The sequence below is a fragment of the Cucumis melo genome, chromosome 6, assembly GCF_025177605.1.
Source record: "Cucumis melo cultivar AY chromosome 6, USDA_Cmelo_AY_1.0, whole genome shotgun sequence".
Lineage (NCBI taxonomy): Eukaryota > Viridiplantae > Streptophyta > Magnoliopsida > Cucurbitales > Cucurbitaceae > Cucumis > Cucumis melo.
This window is the reverse complement of record NC_066862.1, coordinates 14,969,549-14,992,950: the sequence shown is the minus strand read 5'-3', so window position 1 is coordinate 14,992,950 and position 23,402 is coordinate 14,969,549. Positions and strand designations below refer to the sequence as shown.

The 23,402-nt window shown below is 37.0% G+C and overlaps 1 protein-coding gene across 5 annotated transcripts in view; it reads left to right on the top strand.

Annotated features, from left to right (window-relative positions):
- LOC103496840 (protease Do-like 7) overlaps positions 1 to 23,402 on the top strand; it is a 59,692-nt gene that overhangs the window by 23,332 nt on the left and 12,958 nt on the right. For 3 of the 5 annotated variants that reach the window (XM_008458849.3, XM_008458848.3, XM_051085518.1), the window contains exons 6-17: positions 2,367 to 2,492; positions 2,592 to 2,681; positions 4,076 to 4,141; positions 4,234 to 4,290; positions 8,392 to 8,457; positions 8,743 to 8,850; positions 13,679 to 13,759; positions 14,639 to 14,688; positions 17,753 to 17,918; positions 18,316 to 18,834; positions 19,796 to 19,978; positions 20,057 to 20,162. In XM_008458849.3, the coding sequence (XP_008457071.2) occupies positions 2,367 to 2,492; positions 2,592 to 2,681; positions 4,076 to 4,141; positions 4,234 to 4,290; positions 8,392 to 8,457; positions 8,743 to 8,850; positions 13,679 to 13,759; positions 14,639 to 14,688; positions 17,753 to 17,918; positions 18,316 to 18,834; positions 19,796 to 19,978; positions 20,057 to 20,162 (1,618 nt within the window). The remainder of the gene's footprint in view (positions 1 to 2,366; positions 2,493 to 2,591; positions 2,682 to 4,075; positions 4,142 to 4,233; positions 4,291 to 8,391; positions 8,458 to 8,742; positions 8,851 to 13,678; positions 13,760 to 14,638; positions 14,689 to 17,752; positions 17,919 to 18,315; positions 18,835 to 19,795; positions 19,979 to 20,056; positions 20,163 to 23,402) is intronic. The other 2 variants (XM_008458850.3, XM_051085519.1) reach the window with 1 other exon arrangement.

Genomic DNA, 23,402 nt, shown 5'->3' with positions numbered 1-23,402 from the left:
AAGATCGTTGATCAATATCAATTAGAGCAACTGCTGCAAACAATGGATCGATGAAGACCTCCGATTGGAAGGCAGTTGGTAGACTTTCTTTAATCTTAACCCAGCTATTGAACTCAGAAAGACGTGCGACAACCCAAAGATGGTTGAAATCTGTTCGAAAGACCTTTGGATTCTTGATAACCCACTGTTGGTGATTGTTTTGTTTTTCCATGTCCAAAACAGGGGAGATCTTATTCTGCTTAAATTTGTCCGCATAACTAACCTTCTTCTCATTTTGTGGATGGCCAAAAACTTCAGAGTGACTGCTTTTTGGCTTGATCTGTTCTGAAAACCATGCTGAATAATCATGCTTGGATTTGAAGCATTCCAACATTTTCAAAAACGTTTGCCATTCCTTTTTTTCCTTGTTCGATAGAATATGTATGAATGATCTTCCTCCTGTTCTAGGCCATAAGTTGCATCTTAAAACCCACCCTTTCTGAACTTTGAGGCTTCAGTTATGCCATTTTCTACTCATTCTTTCTTGTAAAAGTATCGCTTTTCTGATTGTTGACATAGATCTTCAATAGCCACTTGGAACCAGCAGAGTTGGGAGCTCGATAAAGGTAGGATTTTTTTTTGCTTCCACATCTTCAACTTGAAATAACTCATTCTCGGACCAAATATTGTAGGGACTAGGGAGAGTCCAGAATTCTGCATCTTTCCACCTCCATTTCTAACTTACTCACCGGAAAAATTAAAATCTAAGAGAGTGAGAAGGGGAAGAGGATAGGGGAGACTGGAGAGAGGGGAGAGAGGAGAGAACAGAGAACTTACCTTTCTTACCCAAACAAAATAGTATCTCGAGAATAGAAGTTCGTTACAAGTGGCTGTACTTGAGAGAGGAGAAGTGCTCTGGTTGGATAGCTTTTTTTGATTGGATTTTTGTTGTTAAGTTAAACCTCTTTTATTTTCAAAGGACTGGTCAATTAGAACCGATTTTTTTTTTTTTTTTTTGAAAAGGAAACTGAGATTTTCATTGATATATTGAAATGGAATAGCGATTACCGGACAACGAGACAACAAAAACCCAAACCAAAGATGCCAGAATATGGATACAAAAGCGACTAAACTGAAGCTCAACAAACTAAAATAGAAAATAACAAATGAAACCTAACAAGCGGACAACCACTAACAAATACAACCACAGGAATAGCAATCGAAACACAAAACAGTACATTAAAACAAAATTTCACTGCAAAAACCGCTGAAGGAATGATCGAACAAGGCCAGAGAGGATTTATGATCTAAACTTCAAGGATACGAATGTCTTACCTAAGAATGAACAGCTTCAAAGAAAAGTCAAATCACAATGTTTAACAAGGGATCTTAAATGAACTGGAAATAAATGTATTGCATGAGAAAGATTTGAAGAAATGTGTGGGTGATTAGGTGTATGATCCTAACCTATTTAAGTCATCAAAATAATAAAGTCCCATTCATTTTGGGTCCGTTTTCTTCTCATGGTGATATTTTTGAAAAAACGTTTTTTTTCCAGCTGTGCAATCTTGTTACTTGGTTGGTCAAAGCTTTTGGTGTTTCTTAGTTGTAGGCCTTTTGCCTTATTCGACTTGTAATCATCATCAACTGTTATCATTTGTTATGTTTTTCTTATTTGTTTTGGAAAAGAAAACATAACTTTTCAGTGAAATGATGAATTTTGTATTTTGGAGCATTAGTAGTTAATGAAAGACATGGGTTTGCTAAAGGGCTAAGAAGGGATACGTTAATGTATGGTGGCTACCTACCTAGGATTTGATATTTAGGAGTTTATAGACGCTCAAATGGTGTAGAGGTAGATAGGTTGTACCATGAGATTAGTTGACATAGTATAAGCTGGCCCTGACTCGTTGATATTAAAAAAAAAAAAACAATAGAACAATAACAACTCAATGAAGAACCTAAAGTACAATAAACTCACAAAGACCAACCTAAAGATAAACGCACTCAATGGAGCAAGAGCTTCTCTACAAGCAAAGGGAAAAAGGCCAACTTCAACTTCATCCTCACAACTGCCCAATCACTCCAAAGTTATTTGACCTTTTAAAATATGCAACTTAATGATTAAGAAATTTGATTTCCATCACATGCATCTTTCCAGAAAGTTTCTTTCATTTGGTGCTTCAACCATTGATGTGTTTTTGGATTAAGGTTGCTCTGTTGGCCTTATAGATAGTTTTTATTCTTTAATCAGTCTTGTATCATCATATTGGTTTTGTGCCTACACCCTATATTCATGTCTATTTTCTGAGGATGCCGACTTATGTGTTTTAAGTTTTAGAATGATTCATGCCTGTCTAATCTCCTAAGGTACCTTTATTTTTCAGGCTGCATCTGGAACTAAAGGTGGGTCAAGTGGTTCCCCAGTAATTGATTGGCAAGGCAGGGCAGTGGCATTGAATGCTGGAAGCAAGTCCTCAAGTGCGTCAGCATTTTTCTTACCTTTGGAAAGAGTATGTCCTTTGTATATTGGCGGCACAGTGTGCAGCTTTTTGGGTGTGGGTTTATTTCCTTAGGACTAAGGATACATTGAAATATTTTCTTTGATGCAGGTTGTTAGAGCGTTGACATTTCTTCAGATGGGTAGAGATTGTTACGATCATAAATGGGAAGCAGTTTCCATTCCCCGTGGTACGCTTCAGGTTTGTTGTTGAAATAATTCTTATAAAATTTAAATACAAAGATTTTCATCCTCTGCCTACTTTTCTTTTTTTAAAAGGAAACAATCTCACTTATTAATATCCAATGAGACAACTGCTCATAGTACAAGAGATACAAGAGCAAACATCGCAAACAAGGATTAGGAGGTGCACCCGGACATGGTTGACATCCCATTAGCACCCTCATCATATCCAACAAAATAAAGGACCAAACAATTATTAAATAAAGTCCAATTGGAGCTTAACACAGCCAATACAAACCAGTAAGGAACATCTTAAAGTTTGCTTAGAAGCTTTTTTAGCTTTCCTTTCTCAAGAAATTAGTGGTTTTGATGGCTTGGTGGTGTTGTATTGCACGTATCAAATTGTTTTTCTGAAAAATAAAATACATCACTATTAAATACTACCATTTCGGTAGTTTCCACCGTCCAAACTTCTTCCACTGAAGGCTCAACTGACTGCAAATTGGTCTAGAGTTGGGCTCTGGAGGAGGCTTCTGCAATCCATGGTTGGCTGAACTTTGTGAAGCCCACAAATGTCTATTATCTAATATCATATTATCATGAACTCGGATAGGGTGTTTTAACACCATTTGATGTAATTTATCACCAATTCAACCCAAAAACTTAAGCTAGTGGGTGAAGGTAAATTTAGTTATGTATCACAACACTCCCTCTCTTTTGTGGACTTGAAATACTTGAAAGTCCAACACAAGCCCAACGGGTGGAAATGAATTTTAATTGGAGAGGAAACAAGGAAGGAGCTTGAACCCAGAACATCCTGAAGCAACCTGCTCTAAAACCATCTTAAATCACCAATTCAACCCGAAAGCTTAAGCTAGTGGGTAAAAGTAAATTTAATTATATAACACATCAGTATATAATAAATAAACTGAAATCTGCTTGGTTACAACTTACAAGAGAGCTAATATTTATACCAGTTTAGGCGAAATAACAGCTATCTAATTACAAGTGGCTAGAGAAGCCTATAACGGCCAAATATCCACCTACTAGCTTTTAGTGCTAGTTTGTAATTTTGTATCAATTAAAGAGAAAGGCCCAATAAATTCCTTCGCCAGGTATATCCTTGAAAGGATAGGTACAAATCCTTCGACCGAGAATCATTTCAATATCAGCAAAGTTGTTTTTATCAATATCAGCAAAGTTGTTTTTATCATACTCCCCACTCCCCAGTACATAACTCATGTATCTGAAATCCTTCTCCAAGAATGGGGCACGCCGTACTCTATGCCTGATTATATTAATAGCTGCTATGCAGGTGAAAGGCATTGATTTTACATTATGTTCACAAATTCACATTTTTAAATTATTAATCGTCATCAGCAGCGTCATCTTCATTTATTTTCCCTCTTACAGGCAACCTTTCTACACAAAGGATTTGATGAGATACGTAGGCTTGGCCTCCGAAGTGAAACAGAGCAGGTTTAATTCATGATCAAACTACTCTTTCTTTTCCAGAATTATTTGAAAAACAAATTAAAGCTTTACCATTGTTTGCATGACTCTTTGTTTAGATGGTTCGCCTGGCTTCTCCATCCGGTGAAACAGGAATGCTAGTTGTAGACTCTGTGGTAATAATATTTACTTTGTTTTGTAATTTCAATTTACAATTAGACTTTATATTATTATAATGATATTTGAATGATTTTGGGGTTCTTTAGATCCCCTCCTTAGCTGGATTTTTTTTTTTTGTGAAATGGAAACGAGCCTCTTCATTAATATAGTGTATTAAACCACCAATTTACCCAAAAGCTAAATTTAATTATATATCATCAACACTCCCCCTCACTTATGGGCTTGAAACATTTGAAAGGCCCAACAAGTGGAAATTAATTTTAATTGGAGAGAAAACGACAATGCGGGGGCTTGAACACAGGACCTCCTTGGACTATCTGCTCTGATACTATATTAAAACACAAATTTACGTAAAAGCTGAGGGGAATAAATAGAAAAATACAAAGAGATAAAAAAGAAAAGAATATTTAGGGAAAATCTCCCGATGGGCTAAAACCACTAATTCCACTAATAAAATGAGACTAATGTTTAAAGTACAAGAGAAATATACAAAGAGCTTGAATCTCTAAGGGAAAAAATCAGAAACCAAATACATGGACAAATAAAACGAGGCCCACAAGCTTAACAAACTCGAAACAAAGCAGAAAAACAACCAAAACAACAGCTGAAAAGATTCAAGACAAATGAAATGTTGGGAAAGGAAACAAAAGTGCTCCAAAAAACCATAACCATGAAAGATGTAATCTTAGAAAAGCTTGAAGAAGATGCATCTGAAGAGGACGAAACGAAAGAGCTGAACTATCTCGGATCCAACCAAAGAACATCTGATTCAAAAAAAGTTCAAAGACTGCACAAGCTGACAAACTGCTACCAGGATTTCTGATGCACAACTGAGGTGCCAAACTTGAGGAGAAAACTTCTAAGCCTCGGTTGAAGAGGCGGGCCATTTGACAGGGTATCTTGTTGAAAAACCCCTAAAGCATAACTCTTCACTGTTTACACTCCTGCCGAAAGTCCATGAAGCCTTTGGAGGACGCAAAATCTGTTGGGAATGATCAAATGAACACTAGACCACAATCAGCTATAAACGATTTTAAACGATCTGGGATTCCAATGGGCTGCACTGATGGTGGGCAAACCAAACACTTCTCATCAACGCTCGATTCATCTTCCAATTCATCATCAATCTGAAAAGGGCTCCATTTGCAACTGCCCCTCATTTCCATCTGTCTTTTCGAAGTGTTCATACTCTTCACTACTCACACTGAATGGAGAATCGAAAGTTGTCTTGCTCTTCTTTTTGGACAGAATGATGGGAGTATGAGTTGGAGTACCTCTCAGGAATTTCCCCTTTGAATTAGGCATTGAGAAGCTAGAGTATTCAAAGTGTTGAAGATGAGAGGATTCAGAATCTGACCTATTAGCTTGAGAGGGAGTTTGGATTTTAGAACAATTATTTTCTAAAACATCAGGATTCTGCTCAGGGAGAAACTTCTCCTTGATGAGTCTCAATTTAGTTACTTCCTTTGGTCTCTTTCTTCTAATAAAATACCTCGGGAAAGGGTTGAATAAGTGAGAATATTTCCTCACTTTTGGTTGGTGCTGGTCCTTTTTTTACAGGTATCCCTGCCCAAGGAAGAAAACGAAGAATCAGAATTTGAGAGGAAAGAGGAGCTATTTGAGCGTTTTCCAGACAAGGTCTTGCTTGATTTTGTATCATCAAATGATGGAGGAACTAACAGATTTGAATAAACTTGAGGCAACGTTCTGATGTTAGAGGAGCTTGAAGCGTTTGTACGAGGGCCTTGTGACTGATGGGCTGCCTTTGATGAAAATACAAAAAGATTGGGCAGTTTGGCATTTAATTTTTTGTTTAAAGAAAAATTAACTTTTAACTTCTTATTGGGCACCGAAAAAGACTGCCATGAGTGGCTCTTGGAAGTTCAATGGAAATTACAGGTGGTGTGGCCGGATTTTTCTCCTCTCTCACTAACTGCACTTCTTCATCTTCCACAACTTTGCACCCTCCTCATTTTGAACGGCCATCTGAATTACTTAACAGCTTAGTAAATATCGGCAAACTACCTTTGCTGGAGATTGACAAGATTGCTTCCAGGAATCAGAAACTTCCTTGGACTTGCTGAGGTCTGTATCTATAGCTCAACCTTCTTATTGGTGGGGACAAAAGGATTCCTTTGAAGATTCAGGTTGAACCTCAGTAAGAGAAGGAAATCTGACTTAGTATTTAATGTTTTTTTTTTAAATAGAAACAGGCATCTTTATTAATGATAATAAATGAGATTAATGCTCAAAGTACAAGAGTAATGTACTATGAGCAATAAGGTGAAAAATGACTAAAAGGACAATAAAAATAGCAATATAAACAAGCCAAATAACTCAAACCAAAAAGGAGAAAGAATAACCGAGCAAAATATTGCTCTTTCAATAAGAAGCAAATTTGTGTGGAAGAATTGTACACTAAAATCTTCGAAAAGAAAGTAGATGGAACACCAATGTGAGACAAAAACGATCTTGAGCCCATGACTTGCTAACAATTTTCAATCCAACAAATTGTAAAGTAACATTAAATTCTTTGATGTAAGAAACCATTCTTGCGCTTGATGAGAGAAGATGAAATGAACAAACCAACTCAACTGAAGTGCTGAAAACTAACTTATGATGCTCACAATAAGATTCGAGATGAGAGAAGAGGGAACGCCAAGAGAACAACAACATCCTTGCTGAATCTTCACTAAGATGAAAACCAGGAATTGCTAAACTTTTAATTGTTCAATCGGTTGGAAACAATTTTTGAGCCCAAACTTCTTCAATGAATCTAGGTGGAGAACTAGTTCTGAATTAAATCTAACTTAGAATTTAATGTATCATGAGCAATTTCTTCATCAATCATAACCTGATTTAATTGAACCGTATCTATAGGTTTAGAAAATTCATATATGAAAAGATCTCCACAAACCTTGCAGGGCAGAATGATTGATGAGATATCACCAAAATTTTAAAATATGTTACCCATCTTATCATCTATTATTTCAATGGTTGCAGGGATAAATCTGCATAGATTTTCCCTCACTTGAATTTTAGCTTCCGAGACATTAAGAAATTTATGGTTTCAGCTGCAACGTTTTCTGATCCCCCAAAATGAGCTACAATTGCTTCCATCCTCCATAACCCTTCCTCCCCGTCCTCCAAACAGGGTGTTGTCTGGTCTTCTTTGTTTTCACCAAATCAACATAGCTTTCCTTCCTCCCCTCATGTGACTGCTTCTCTATCTTATTGGGATTTTTTGAGGACGAAGCTTGGGATAAGTACCAAGATTTATACTCATGACTTGAATTGAAATTCTCCAACATTGTGCTGAATAATTTCCAACCCTGTTTATCTGCACCTAAGGGGACATGAATGAAAGATCTTCCTCTCATATGAGGCCAAACGGGGCATCTACTCCAGCCTTTTTGAAACTTCTACCCTTCCTTTTTCAATTTTTCTTTTTTATAAAAATAAGAATGTTCTGGTCTTCAATTCAGTTCCGAAATGACTTCAAGAAAACAAATAAGCTGTGAGTTCAAAATTGGTAGGATTTGTTGCCATTGATGTCTTCCACCTGGGAAATACCTTCTCGTGCCAAATGTAAAAAAACAGGTTGTCTATTTTGCATCTTTCGACATCCATTTCTAACTTGAATTAGGACAAACGGTAGACTGAAAATTTGTCAGAATAATGAAATGTCTTGAGCTCACCAGAGAAATTCGGTGAATGGTCAGAGTGCAGCCGTCACTGGAGGGCTAGTGCTGGTAGTTGAGGATGCATTCGTCGTGGAGCTACTGGAAAGAGAGACAACTGAAGAGGGAGGAGAGATGAGAGATGAAAGAGAACACAGAGAACTTATGTTTTTTGGATTCTCAGATTCAAACACAACCCTTTCTTCCTTGGCTGGTTTCTTTTGATACCCTTTTTTCACTCTGAATGGGAGAGTACTTTGTTTCTTTTCATTAACCAATCAAAATTTGTTTCTTGTTAGAAAAGAAGGGAAAAAAAAAAGAAAGAGAGCTCCCTTGTGTATTCATTTTTAGTGAACAGTTTTTCTTTCGAAAGGTATACTTTATATTAACCTACAACTTATTTTGTCAATGTTGCAGGTGCCAGGTGGCCCTGCCCATAAACTTTTGGAGCCAGGTGATGTGCTTGTTCGCATGAATGGAGAAGTAAGGAGAATTTTTAATCTGTAATTATTCACTCCTTCGTTCTATACCTATGTTGTTTCTTAGTTTTAACGACAATTTCAGTGGTTTAGCTTTTCTGTCATTTTGTTTGTGGCGAGGACAAGAATGTACTACGTTGGTTTCATTTTCTTCATTCATCATGACCAGGAAAATGAGAAACATTGTTCTTTCAATTGTTTTGGTTTTAGTTTGGCTAGATTCCCTGTTCAGTCTGCCCATATAAATTTATCTTTTATAATGATTTTTTCTAATTGAAAAATGGTACAGGTAATTACGCAGTTTCTGAAAATGGAGACTCTACTTGATGACACTGTGAAACAGACAATTGATTTGCAAGTTGAAAGGGGTGGGGCGTCATTTACAGTACACCTAGTGGTGAGATGTTATCACTGTGGAACTTGTCCTTGTTTTGTATTTTGTATTTTGAGTATCAGTCTCTTTTTTCCTCTTCCATAAAAAGAGTCGTTTCCTTTTCCAAAAAAGAAACATTTGCCTATCAGTTAGGTTCCGTCAAAGAGCTTTTGGGTTGGATACTTTGTGTTTTGAACATATTTTCAAGATGTTACAAGTGCTTTTACTAATTAGGAACACTTCTCAGATTTATTTATTATTTATCTTTTTAGAATGTAACAAATCTTTTCATTGAAAAAATGAGAATAGGCCGGTGCTCAAAGATACAATAACCTTCAAGAGGGGAGAGAAACAAAGTAAAACAAAGGTAGACAATACTATACAAAGAAAAGAAAACTCCAAAAAAGCAAAACTCTTAATAACCTATCAAACCGGCGCCCAATGAGTAACTTCTCAGAAAATGTTCTACCACAGCTTTGTTTAATTGCTTTTGGAGTGAGCACTTAATTAGTATTTCCTCGTAAAGCATTTATATAGACATTTTTTTTTAAAAGAAACAAATTTGTGAACATTTATATGAATATTTAAAAAGATTTAAAAATACTATCCTAAAATGTAATTCAATTGGGTCTTTGATTCCGACTTTGAGATGAAAGTTATGCAGCTCCTAATTGGCACCAATCTAAAAGAGAAATCAAGATTGCTATGGATAAATTCTATAAGGGCCCTACTTTTAGAAATTGGTTTGAGCAAAATCAAAGAATATTTCAAAACAAAAACTCCAATTGAATGAATCGTCTGGATATTGATAAAATCAATGCTTTCTCATGGTGCTCCTTAGCTAAAGTGTTTGAAGTATACTCAATTATAGACATTAGCCTTAATTGGCAGGCGTTCTTACATGAGTAGACAGTTTTTAGTTAGTAGTATTATTTGTTTGGGGTATTTTGTTGTATTGTGACATTCTTTAAGATTGTCTTTTTTTTTTTTTTTTCCGGTAGTTTGTTGTCTTTGGTGTTCATTTTTCTTTTAGATGTATTGCTCGAATTGTATTCACATGGGTTTGATTTTTCTTTTCGATCAAAGTCGGGATGTGATGAGGGTGTTATCGGGTGTCAACTTAGTTGAGATATCCAAGTGCACTTGCTAATCTCATAGGCATTGATCTCGTCTCTTCATTGTACTCAAACGTTACTTTGTCTATTCATTTTCTTAATGAAGAGGCTTGTTTGCTTAAAAAGAAAAACAGTTTCTCAAAGTTGACCTTGAATTGGGTCCAATATTTGAGTAGAAATTCTGCCGTACTAGCCATCAGGGGCAGGTGCTTATTCTTGCCCAACATTTTTAGAGCAGTTCTAATCTCCTGCTTAAAATCTGGTGGGTAAGAAGGTATTCTGATTTTGATCAACCAAGGGCCACTCAAATTAAGAGGAATAACTTTGATGCCCAGTAACTTGGTGCATAAGGAACTATAGAAACCGAAGATTTGTTCCTCAATTTCCTTGAGCGATCATGTAGGTGTTCCTTGATCATCAATCAGCTCTAAGATTGAATTTCTCCTTTTCTTTGCTTCTAAGAAACGGTGGAAAAACCTGGAATGTTCATCTCCCAAGTGAAGCCACTTAAGCTTTCTTGTTTGCCGTAGTTTTCTCTCATCTATTCAATAAAAGAGATAACAGTTCTGCTTTCAAAGAGATTCTCAAATTCCTTTCCAAGCTGAAACTATCTGAATTTTCTGCTTCAAGATCACATTTTTCTATTTTCTTTAGCAAAGCCTCTTCACTGCTTTTCTTTTTCTTCTCAAAGTCAGCATTTCAAAACTTCAAAGCAGCCTTAACTCTTTTCAGTTTATTTGATATAACAAAACCCACCCAGCCTTCTCTTCAATTATCATTGACCTTTCAATTGTATGACAGGTTTCTTTGATATTCAACCAACTACTACAAAATCCGAATGGAGGGGGACCCCACTTAGAGGATCCCACTTCAAGCAAAATGGGGAAATGATCAGAAATGGTTCATGTTTGACGGGCAGTTCTAGTATTTGCAAATAAATCGTCCCAAGTATTAGAAATTAAGAATCTATCAAAGAGCGAACAAGATATAACATTTCTTTCTCGTGACCAAGTAAAGCGACCATTGCTTGGTGGAATTTCCATTAATTTTACTGCTGCAATGAAGTTATTAAACTTCCTCATACCCATCGTTACTCTCCCAACTGGGAATCTTTCCTGAATTCATCAGGTGATGTTAAAGTCTCCACCAACACCAAGGATCTTCACAATCTCCGACAGTGATTGCAATTCTGGCCATATAAACTTTCTTTCTCTAAAATCAGTGGGACAGTATACGTTTGAAATCCAATGCGCTTTCTTACAAATGGTTAAACATTTGACGTATATAGAGTAGCCACCTTTCAGCACCTTAGTAACTGTGATTTTACTTTCATCCCACATAAAGAGAATTCCTCCAGATTTTCCAAAAGCTTCAACAAAGCCCCATCTTATGCCTCTTCAACTCCTTAACTATTTGATGAAGGCTGAAAGTCTTAGAAGCCCGTAGATCAATATTTCTAGGCAGCTTCGCTGATTATTGGCTTAACAGCTGTGGGAGCTTCTCTAACCTTTCCTTTGCCGAGTTACCCTTTACTGGAGTTTGATATGAATGCTCCCCTGAAGCTGGAGCAACCTTGGACTTTTGATGAGTCTTTGGTGATTGTTGTGGCTGAAACTTGTCCTTTTCAGAGGGAGCAAAAGAAATCCTGTTCAAGTTTAGATCGGTACCTCGTAGGGAGAAGAAATTTGAACTTTAAGTTTAGTGGATCACAGTCCAATTCTTCATCTTTCATAACTTGATTTTCATTTTACCAAACGATATCTATTGGGTTTGGAAAGTTATAAATGAATAAATCTACTCATACCTTGCTGGGGGGTCGATTGATGATATATGTCCAAATTTTAAATAAATGTTTCTCCTTTCATTAGTAATTTCATTGGTTGCAGGAATGAACCCACATAAATTCTCTTTCACCTAATTTTAGGTTTTGTGATATTAAGGAAATTTAGAGTTCAAGCTGCAATGTTTTCTAATCCCTCAAAGTGACCTCCGATTTGCTTCAAATGTTTGCCCACACCAATAATCGAGTGGGAGATTTTTTATTGATATCCATTCTCTATCTCTTCGAATATAGTGCTCTGCTATGGTTACATTTGTTTTATTTTTCAAACTTTAGATGGACGGTGCCAAACTCTTGCCATTTGCCTGGGTTCTCAATAAACTCGTTCAAAGGTCTGCGATCCATTTTGATCCGAGCATTTTCTGCAAATAAGATTACTGATAACATCTAAATCGAAATAGAGTTGCAATATTTCAGTGACCTCTAACCAATTATCAAATTAGAAGAGCCATGATACCACCTAAAGATTGTCGAAATCAGCTTTGAACACTTCAGTAGTTGCTTTTTCCTTGTTTCGGTTTTAGGCTATTTTTTCCTTATTGCTCTTAGTATAATTCTCTTGTACTTTGAGCATGACTCTCACTTGTTATTATTGATAAAGAGGTTCATTTCCATTACAAATTAAAAAGAAAAGAATTTCAGAACTTTTGATAACCCAGTATTTGCTTGTGCTCTGTTTCTTGGGCGCTAAAACAAAGTGTTGGCTATGATTCTTTGGTTTCACCTTATCGACATAACTTTCCTTCATTACTTTATGAGACTGATCCCCAATCTTTTTGAAGTTTGAGGACAAAATTTGTGAAGATTAGTAGGTTTTGTACTCCTGATTTGATTTGAATCCACCCAACAACTTGCCGAATGATTTCCATCCCTGCTTATCTTCACCTAAGGGAACATGGATGAATGATCTACCACCAGTATGAGGCCAAACAATTCATCTCAATACCCAACCATTTTTAGGTCTGAATTTGGAAACTTCAACCCTTCCGTTTTCATCTTTTTCATTCTTACAGAAGTAAGAATCTTCTAATCTTCGGTTTATTTCTGAAATGGCTTCATGAAACCAAATAAGCTGTGAATTCAAAATTGGTAGGATTATGCTGGCTTCGGCATCTTCCACTTGGCAAACTCCATTCTCGTGCCAAATGCAGAAAATAAGTTTGATCTATTTTGCAGCTTTCAACTTCCATCTCTAACTTTGAATTCGGATAAAAAGGTAGACTTTGTTCACTGGAAAGCTGAGGAGGATGACGACTTAGCGTTCGCCGGTGATCTTAGGAGGATGGTTTGGAAAGCAGTTGTTGTTGGTGATCTGAGGGAGATGGTCTGGAAGGCAATCGTCGTAGACCTATAGCTACAGGAAAGAGAGAAAGAACCGAAGAGGGTCGTGGAGAATGGAGAGAACTTACCTCGTGGTCATCCCAATCTATGATGGTTTCCTCATAATTGTACTAAAACATGAATATGTAGAGCAGAGGGAAAGGTTTTAGGATTGGATTGGAGGGCTGTTTGTATGTAGTTTCTTTTGGGTGGGGGCTCTCTCATCCACCAGCCCTTAGCTTATTGCTCTTTTGCTTTTCTGAATATATTCTCTCTTAAAAAATGATCGGTTTCTTATTAAAAATTTTCTATATAATATCACTCAGTCTGCTTGCTTCTTCTGTTTGGTAGATAAATAAAGATAGCAAACATTATAAATTTGGTTGAAAACCTGTTCCATGGAAGTGTTCAATGGACATGGTTAAGCGAATGACATGATACTCATGCATGACTGTTTTATTCGTGAATGTTCACCTTTACAAGCTTTCATTTTGTGGGATTATGTTACTAAAGTATTTTCAGGTCGTCTTTTCTCAATGTGGTATTGAACTTGATCTGCTTATGATGTGAACTTTAGGTACAGGATCTACATTCCATAACTCCTGACTACTTTTTAGAAGTAGGCGGTGCAGTGATACATCCGCTTTCATACCAGCAGGTGGGTGGAAACTACAGTTTTTGCATGTTGCAAAAAGTGTCTATTCACATTCTATTGTTGACTTTCCATTGATCCCCTTGGACAATTTTTAGTTTTAACATTATTTACTTGCATGGTCAGTACATTAAAGTTACCGTTTGCTTCATAATTTTATTGCCTGTGTCGACTGTTTCCCTATTGCCACCTTTTAAGTCAAATTTCATCTCCTCCTCGTGGAGTTTGTATCCTTTGAGGAATCTTCTCTTTTAATTATTCAATGAAAAATGTCTTTTAAATAAAAAAATATTGTAAAAATAAAAAAGCATGTGACAAAGTTTCTCAGGAAGTGATCAACTGCCCCGCCATTTCCTTGTAAAAGCTTTGGCTTGGTTATTGCTTTCGTACTCAATATGGGAGCTATTACATGTACCACTTTTTTAATCAAATTTTTGTCAAGTAATCTTCCGCACACGCTTGTGTGCTGTACTAAATCCATGTTTAACTAGCTTCTTGGTTCGCTCTTTATCATTTTGTTTTTAATGATTATGTCTTTTGAATAGCACCATAACTTAGTTTTAAAAAACAAGCGCAGTCAACTATTTAATTGTTTTGAGACAGTCAATTTGTAAGTCTCTCTTTGGTGTTCCTATACAAGCCTTTGGTGGGTTTTCTCTTCATGATATAAGTTTGAATTGGGCTGCCTTCTAATTCTAATTTTTTTTTCATATTTTTCTTTTATCATTCGTATTTTCTTTACCGCTTTCTCTCTCTCTTTTTCTTTTTTTCTTTTTTTTCTTTGTAGAGCTTGTAATCTTTTGAACATTAGTTTCTTTTAATTTTTTTATCTTATTATTTCGTTAAAACAACACCATAACTTAGTTTAGCTTTTCCTCAATGCAGGCCAGAAACTTTCGTTTTAAATGTGGTCTTGTCTATGTTACCGAACCAGGGTATGTTTATAGTGATCTTATATTGGTTCTTATGTTGCTCTCTCTTAGTCATAGCCATGTGCAGTTTAGATTATTATTAGTTAGTTGATCCTGGACATCTTCATGACCATACCACATTTTTATCAATTATCAATTTTTAGGTTCGACTAGGATTTGAATGAGGAGATTTTTAGGGACGTTAGAGTTAAGCAGAGGGGGTTACTTGGGTTAAAAGGCTGAATTTGTAGAGATTGTCAGAAAGGAGGGGCGGATGAGTGTAACTCAACCTATTTGAATAGAGTCACAAGAAGAAACAAGAACTTCATCAGTTGTTGTTGTAATTAAGCACGGGCCCCATTCCTTATCCCCTCTTGTTTTATCCATAATGTGGTGGGAGTGGGTGGGATGCTTATTTTAGGGAGGATAACAGGAACTTTGAACATAATCGTTAATACCGTCTTACCCTTCTATTTTCCATCTTTTTCCCCTCCCTTCTTCGATACTGTCGTGCTACCCTTTTTGTTAACTATTTGACATTTGCTTATCTAAAGCAAATAGCTAAATAAAATTGCACATTTAAAGTATATGACCTATAGTAAGAAGAAAGATAATCAATAAAGCGCCAAATGATTTTACGACTTACATATTTTAACAAAATTGTACGATAGTACTTTTGTGCCGGTGGGACTTTTTTTATTTGACTATTTATCATTTTCGTGTGTTTTAAGAGATCTTGATTTTTCAATTTTGTTAAATTTTGTGGGATTTTATATTTTAACTAAAATTTTGGTTATTGAGAAAATTGGTGTGTAAGCTAAGAATTGGGAAGTTAAGAGAAATATGATAGTATCTATATGAAACAATGAGGATCTCTATATTATTTTTTAAAATTGGTTTTTTTCGAACTTAATATAACTTCAAACGAATTGATCACCATAAAAACAATAATAATGATAAAATAGGACATAAAAGTTTTCATATTGGATGTGTGTTTGGATGTATCCGTGTCTGACACGTGTTCGACATTGACTCTCCCTTTAAAATGGAGTGTTTAGTTCAAATGGCGTGGCTCTTTTATCCTCGCCATCCTCTTTTCTCCTACTGACAAAAAGAGTTGACAAAATCTCAATAACTAAGAGGTCATGGGTTCAATCCATGGTAACCACCTACCTAGGTATTATTTTCTATGAGTTTCCTTGACACCCAAATGTTGTAGGGCCAATAGGTTGTCCAATGAGACTAGTCGAGGTGCACGTAAGCTTACCCAAAATCTAAGGACACCCAACAAGCAATGCGCAGCCTACTGCTCTTTAAGTCAGGAATATAATTATTATTCCATTCAAGATCTATGTTTATACTGGGATGTCTTCCCCCAAGTTTTATGATTAATCTGCTGCTGATCCTTATGCACCTTCCACTTTCCCGAGATATGCCAGTTTGCTGGTTTTGGAAAACCAGTCTTTTCTGTTTTTGGTTGATTGCTTTTATTGTTTTTTTCTTCAGTTGTATTTTTTACTATTTTGGCTGTTTTGCACCGCTGTAAGGACTTCTTAGGTCTTTGGATTTTCTTTGGAATAAGATGTTGGCACTATGGGGATGTCAACCTAGTTGAGATGTATAGATGCGCCCCTGATCCACTCTTCTTCCCCCCTCTTTTTAGGCTTCTTTATTGTTCTTACAATATAATTCTCTTGTACTTTGAGTTTTACATTAATAAATAAGTTTGTCTCCATTTAAAAAAAACCACTCATGGATGTATATAAGAAAAACCTTTTTTCTCCTAGGCCCTAAGAGGTGACGCCTTTGGTCTCCTTGTTTGTCCGAAGACTTGTGTAGCATTTTTTTCTCATGTTTTGCCCACCCTGCTTCAGTGAGTGATTCTATTTTCAGTGGTAAAGATTCCCATGAAGTTGGAGTTCGTCGTGTGGTAGGAGGCACACACGAGCATCTAAACTAGGTTGATACCCCTTAGCGTCCTCACATATCCGTAGAAACAATCCATAACAAAATTAAGACCGAGGACTAAAAACACTGCCTAAAAAGAACAAGTACAATCTGCTATAACACAACACCAAAACTGATCAAGCAATGGTAAAAACGTCACTACAGCCGAGGCCAACAAAAACAAACTGATGAAGAATTGCAACCAAACCCACACTAAAACAGGGCAAAAACACTTCACAGAGCCGTGGACAAGTGTACAAACAGGAATATAGTTGAAGCAATTGGCATCGTCTAACAATCTTGGAAGATAAAAGCCCGCCAGTTCAATCATAAATCTTGAATGGAGTAGTCTTCGAAATCCTTGTTTAAAATGCATCGAGAAGTAGCATTTCGTTGTGCTGTTTCAAAGTGATCTATCCAATTCGTTTCTTTGTCGTGGAATACCCTTTGATTTCTTTGAAACTGAAATCAAACCACAATTCTGCAAGTAGAACCTTATCCATATGGACTCAAATTAGTTAGGACCCTTCTTTAAAAAAAAACCCATTAGAATCTGCTGAACATTTATGCTAGAAGTATCTCCATACACCCAAGTAACATTGAAGAAGAACCTTCACCAACAATTGGCTGAGTAAGTGCAGGCAAAGAACAAATGCTGTAATTCTTTTCCTTCCTTCTTGCACAGAGATATTGATGGTGATAGGCAGCTAGATGGAAATTTTCCTTGCATTACGTATGAGCAATTTAATAGCCCGAAAATCATAATCCATTGGACAACATTTACTCTCCTCGGGCTTTTAGTCTTCCACAGGGCTTTATAAAGACTTTTATTCAACGGGGATGAAGGAGATAAGTGGGCTGTAAGGCGTTTCACTAAAAATTTGCCGGTTGATTGTAAGGACCAAATCCTTTTATCAAAATTTTCCAAGACCCTCCAAATTGAAATTTTTTCGAACAAAGATGGAAATTTTCTTTTTTGCATTACGTATGAGCAACCCGTGGGCTGTTCTTTTTGTATGTCTGTATATTGTTAACCTTCATAAATATATCACACAGGTTTTATCGCTTACAATTTAACTCACTTGAAAGTTTCTTACTTGAATTATTTCATTATTTAAAAGGTAAAGTTTCTATGTTGCAGATATATGTTGTTCAGAGCTGGAGTTCCTCGTCATGCTATCATCAAGAAGTTTGCTGGTGAAGAAATTTCAAGAGTTGAGGATCTAGTCTCAGTGTTATCTAAGCTGTCTAGGGGTACTCGGGTTCCACTGGAATATATAAGCTATACAGATCGTCACCGAAGGAAGGTATTTGGTAGCATTATTAGATGGATCATAGATATACCACTGCTTCTTGTTTACCTGTAGTCTGAACAAAATTTTACTTTGCATCTTTAATGGAATTTGCACATGGAAAAATGTTTAATACTTTTCGGATAAGTCATAAGAAACAATTTTATTGATGTATAAAATGCAGAAGATGGTAAATTTTTTTTTGGATAAGAAACAACTGCTTGAAGGTTCTAATTTGAAATTATAAGGCCCTGTATGTTGTTGCTTGTTCATTGATTAATCTTTATATTCTACTTTCACTTTTCCTTCACTAAGTTGATATCTAAAAGAACCTTTGTTCTCTTACGCAATAGTGCATATTCTTCTCCTGGAATGCTTATCAGTTTGTTGTTACCTTATTTGGTACCTGCAGTCTGTCCTAGTCACTGTTGATCATCATGAATGGTACGCCCCTCCTCAAATATATGTTCGCAATGATACTACTGGTTTGTGGATAGCCAAGCCTGCTTTTCAACCTCACCTTCGTTTGGAGTCTTCTCCAATGACTAATGTGGGAGAAGGTTATATGAATCCAACAGATGTACTCAGTGATGATTCTTCTCATTTAAGACATATGCATCCAGTGAACAACCTTGAAATAATTGATGGCGTGGTTAGTATGGAAACCAATTTTGAACATGGGTCAGAAGAGGCACGTTCTCAAGATAGATCTGATGCTGGAACTAAAAAACGAAGAGTAGAAGATGATCGATTAACCGATGGAAATGTTGCCGACAGTTCTTTTCATGAAACTCAAGAAACCATCTTGGAGGATGCCACTGCTATGCAAACTGCAAATATACGGGATTATCAAGGTGGAACCGTTGCAGTAGTTGCAGCTAATGCTTCATTTCCTGAACGTATTATAGAGCCCACTCTTGTGATGTTTGAGGTAATAAATTCTTTTTTTTTTTTTTTTGGATGAAGAAATGATATACTTTAAAATGTTGTCCATACGTCACTGAACGCAAGGTAGTATTGCTATACTTGTGTGTAATGATTAAGCATTCTCCTTATGGCCCTCATTTTCTTTAAAGTGTTGTTTTCTCTTCTTCTTATTAAGTAGAGTAATTTTGGAAAAGTAGCCAAATTTCTTCTTTTCAATTTAATGTACTCCCATCTCTTCAACTTAATGTACTCCCATGGATTTTCAGCACTAACCTGCTAACGAAGGACAATTTATTCTGTACTTTACCGCTCCTTCCCATCACTATTTTTATGAATGAAATCAATCTTAGTACCAAAATCCACTGTTGTCATCAAGGGAACAGCCAGAAACAAGGAGAAAATGTTGAGAACCCAACACATTTCTTCTGAAACTTACTGGTGTCCGCTGATTATATTATTATTCACTATCCCTTATCTTTTTTCTCTTTTTTTCCCCTTGATTTGTGGAAGTAGCTATTCTTGATGTAGTGATTTTCTAATTTTTCATCACTCCAAGGGAATGTGTTGAATGCAAGAAAAAAAATTTAAACCACTAAGAAATGACATGGCTTCTCTATTTTTATCATTACAGCAAGAACAATATTTATTTGTTTCAATGTTGTTACAACCAAGGTTGGCGGTGCTGACATCACTGATCAACTAAAAGCTTAAACCATTGGTTGTAGTAAATTTAATTATTTTAAACACTTTTGACTCACTTGTGGACTTGAAAATTTATAGAAGACCAAATAAGTGGAAATCACTATTACTTGGAGATGAAACTACATTGTAGGAGTTTGAACACAAGACCTCATGTTAAATCATCGATTAACCCAAAAACTCAAGCTTCTAAGTTGCAGTAATTTTATTATATACACCTAACAGTTATATATTTGCCTTTTCCTTTATTTTTCTTCACCTTGCAGGTTCATGTGCCACCATCATGTATGCTTGATGGTGTTCATTCGCAACACTTTTTTGGGACAGGTGTTATAATATACCACTCTCACAACATGGGACTAGTTGCCGTTGACAAGAATACTGTTGCAATATCAGCTTGTGATATCATGCTATCTTTTGCTGCCTTTCCCATTGAGATTCCAGGGGAGGTAAATATTTTGTGGGTCTGGATGACAATTATGGCAACATTGAGTGACTGCCAACTTTTTTGACTTCTTTTCTTGCAGGTGGTCTTCTTGCATCCAGTTCACAACTATGCTCTAGTTGCATATGATCCCTCTTCTCTTGGATCTGTTGGTGCCGCAGCAGTGCAGGCTGCAAAATTACTTCCTGGTAGGGTTTCTTTTCCTTGATTTCCTAATGTTATTAAGAAGTTAATTTACAACCTGTCTGATAATTTGTAAGATTTCCTAACAAGTAGGGACTAATATTGCTACCTTAATGGCAAAAAACAGGGGCAGCTCTCTGTATTATATATTTATAATGCCAAAATGATAATAGTCACAAGATAAAACAAGAGAACAACAGCTAAAACAACAAGAAAATCATACCACCCCTCCCTATGAGCTAGGGCTACAGCGGCTCCAGCAGCCTTTTCTAACAACAATGCCAAAACAAAACCTAGCTACCCCATTCCCCAAAAGATTCTATTTATAGGCACAGAAACATTCCTCCAGTAGGGCCCAATCTACACGTTCCCATTTCTAATCCTTCCTCTCCACTTGGCTGTCATGTGAGTTTACTTCTCTGCCATTTCTTTTGTACACATTAATAATAGGGGGTGTTACAATACCCCTCGGTTCCAAGTTCACCTTGCCCTCAAGGTGGAATGAAGGGAATTGCTGATTCATTAAATAAACGGACTCCCATGTAGCCTCACTGTCAGCCAGCCCCTTCCACTTAACTAGCCATTCATTTGCTCCAAGTTCTTTATTCCAGCGAATTCCCAACATTGTTTCAGGCCATAGTTGCAGCTCGAACTCTTTAGTCAATATCGGTTGTTGATGTTGCACATGTTGTTGCTTTTCCAACTTAAGTTTTAGCAGGGAGATGTGGAACACATTGTAGATTGCTGCTTCTGGTGGAAGGTCAAGTCTGTATGCCACCGCTCCAATTTCCTTAGTGATCCGATAGGGCCATAGTACCTAGGAGCTAATTTTTCAGATCGCTTCTTTGCTAATGAACATTGTCTATAGGGTCTTAACTTTAGGAATACCTCGTCTCCCACTTTAAATTTGAGTTCCTTCCTCTTCAAATCTGCCATTTTCTTCTTACGATTCTAGGCCACACATAAATTTCCCTTTGAAGCATTAGTGGCCAAGTCTCTTGCTTTTAACAATGATTCTACCTCATTGTTTGGCGTTTTCCTTTCTCCATAAGATAGTACTGGTGGGGGTGGGCGGCCATAGACGGCCTGAAAAGGTGTTCTCTTTGTAGAGGCGTGGAAAGTCGTATTATACTATAGCTCTGCCCACGGTATAAACTAATCCCATTGACTTGGCTGTTCATTACAAAAGAACCTTAGGTAAGTTTCTAAGCATTGATTAACCCTCTCTCTCTGTCCGTTTGTTTGTGGGTGGAATGTCGTGCTCCTCTTTAGTATGGTTCTCATAGTGGCAAATAACTCTTTCCAGAAGTTGCTAAGAAAGATCTTGTCTCTATCAGAGATGATAGATTTAGGGATACCGTGTCTTCTCACTATCTTGTCGATGAACTCAGCTGCTACTTGCTTTGCTGAAAATGGGTGTTTCAAAGTGATGAAATAAGCATATTTGCTTAGTCGATCCACTACTACCATGATCACATTCACTCCTCCAGCTTTAGGCAGCCCTTCTATAAAATCCATAGTCCAATCTTCTAAAACCCTATCTGGGATAGGAATAGGCTGAAGAACTCCAGCTGGCTTAGTGGCTTCATACTTAGTTTGGCAAATCTCACATTGCTCTACATAACGTTTAATGTCAGCCTTCATTCCCATCCAATATAACTCCCCGCTCATCCATTTGTAGGTTCTTAAAAACCCTGAATGACCTCCTAAAATGGAGTCATGGAACGTGTGCAACAGGCTAGGGATGAGAGATGATGAATTCGATAGTACTACTCGGTCTTTATATAGCAGTCTACCATTTTCCCATTTATACTTTCCTTCGATTGGAGGGTTCCTCTGTAGTTGTTCCACAATTTTATGGAGCTCTGCAACTTTTTCTACTTCCTTTGCCACGGTTTCCATGTCTACAATTCCTGTCGTGGTCATAGTTTGCAACTCGAGGGTAGTGTCCTTTCTTGAAAGTGCATCGACAGTCTTATTTTGGAGTCCTGGCTGATATAATATCTCAAAGTCATAACCCAAAAGTTTGGTTAGCCACTTTTGAAACTGAGGTTGAACCTCCCTTTGTTCCAATAAGAATTTCAAGGCCTTCTGATACAACATAATCGTGAACCTCCTTCCCAACAGATAACGTCTCCATTTTTGTACTGAAAGAACTACAGCCATCAGTTCTCTTTTGTAGATTGATTTAGTTTGAGCCCTTGGGGATAGTTTTTGACTAAAGAAGGCTATAGGATTGCCATTTTGAGAGAGTACTGCTCCCAAACCACTGCCCGAGGCATCCGTTTCCACAATAAAAGGTAGAGACCAATTTGGTAGGGCTAGCACGAGGATTGTGGTCATGGCTAGCTTGAGGTTTTCAAAGGCGAGAGTGGCTTCTCCATCCCATTTAAACGAATTCTTTTGCAGTAGTTTGGTTACGGGAGCCATGATTTCACCATACCTCTTGACAAATCGCCTATAATAACCCTTCAGCCTTAAGAACCCCCTTAACCCAGTTATGTCTTTAGGTTGGGGCCATTGCAACATGCTCCTGACCTTTTCCTGGTCTGCTTCCACCCCTTTCTCAGAAATGGTATGGCCCAAGTATTGGATTTGTGAATGTGCGAACACACACTTCCTCCGATTGGCATATAATTGGTTATCCCTCAACATAGCAAACACCATCCCCAAGTGCTTTCCATGCTCAGTATATCAGTGCAAATGAGGATATCATAAAAAAAAACCAGCCCACGTCTTAAGAATGGCTTAAATACCTGATTCATGAGGGAAGGTAGCCGAGGCATTAGTTAGGCCAAAAGGCATCACTAGGAATTCATAGTGGCCTTCATGCATGCGGAATGCCGTCTTCTCTATGTCCTCTTCCTTGATTCTGATCTTGTGATAAGATCATCATCCTTTAGGTCTAACTTCGAAAAAATCGTGACCCCATGTAGCTCATCTAACAGTTCTTCAATCACTGGAATAGGAAATTTATCAGCTATCGTGACTTGGTTCAATTTCATGTAGTCAACGCAGAATCTTCATCCTCCATCTTTTTTCTTTACTAACAGTACCAGACTTGAATAGGGGCTGTGACTATGTTGTATCACCCTTGCCTGCAGCATTTCTGTTACTAACTTATCTATCTCTTCCTTCTGGACGTGGCCGTATTTATAGGGTCGTACATTGATTGGCTTTTGTTCTGGTACTGTTAGGATGCAGTGGTCGATGGTCCTTTTGGGTGGCAACCCCTTCGGGTCTTC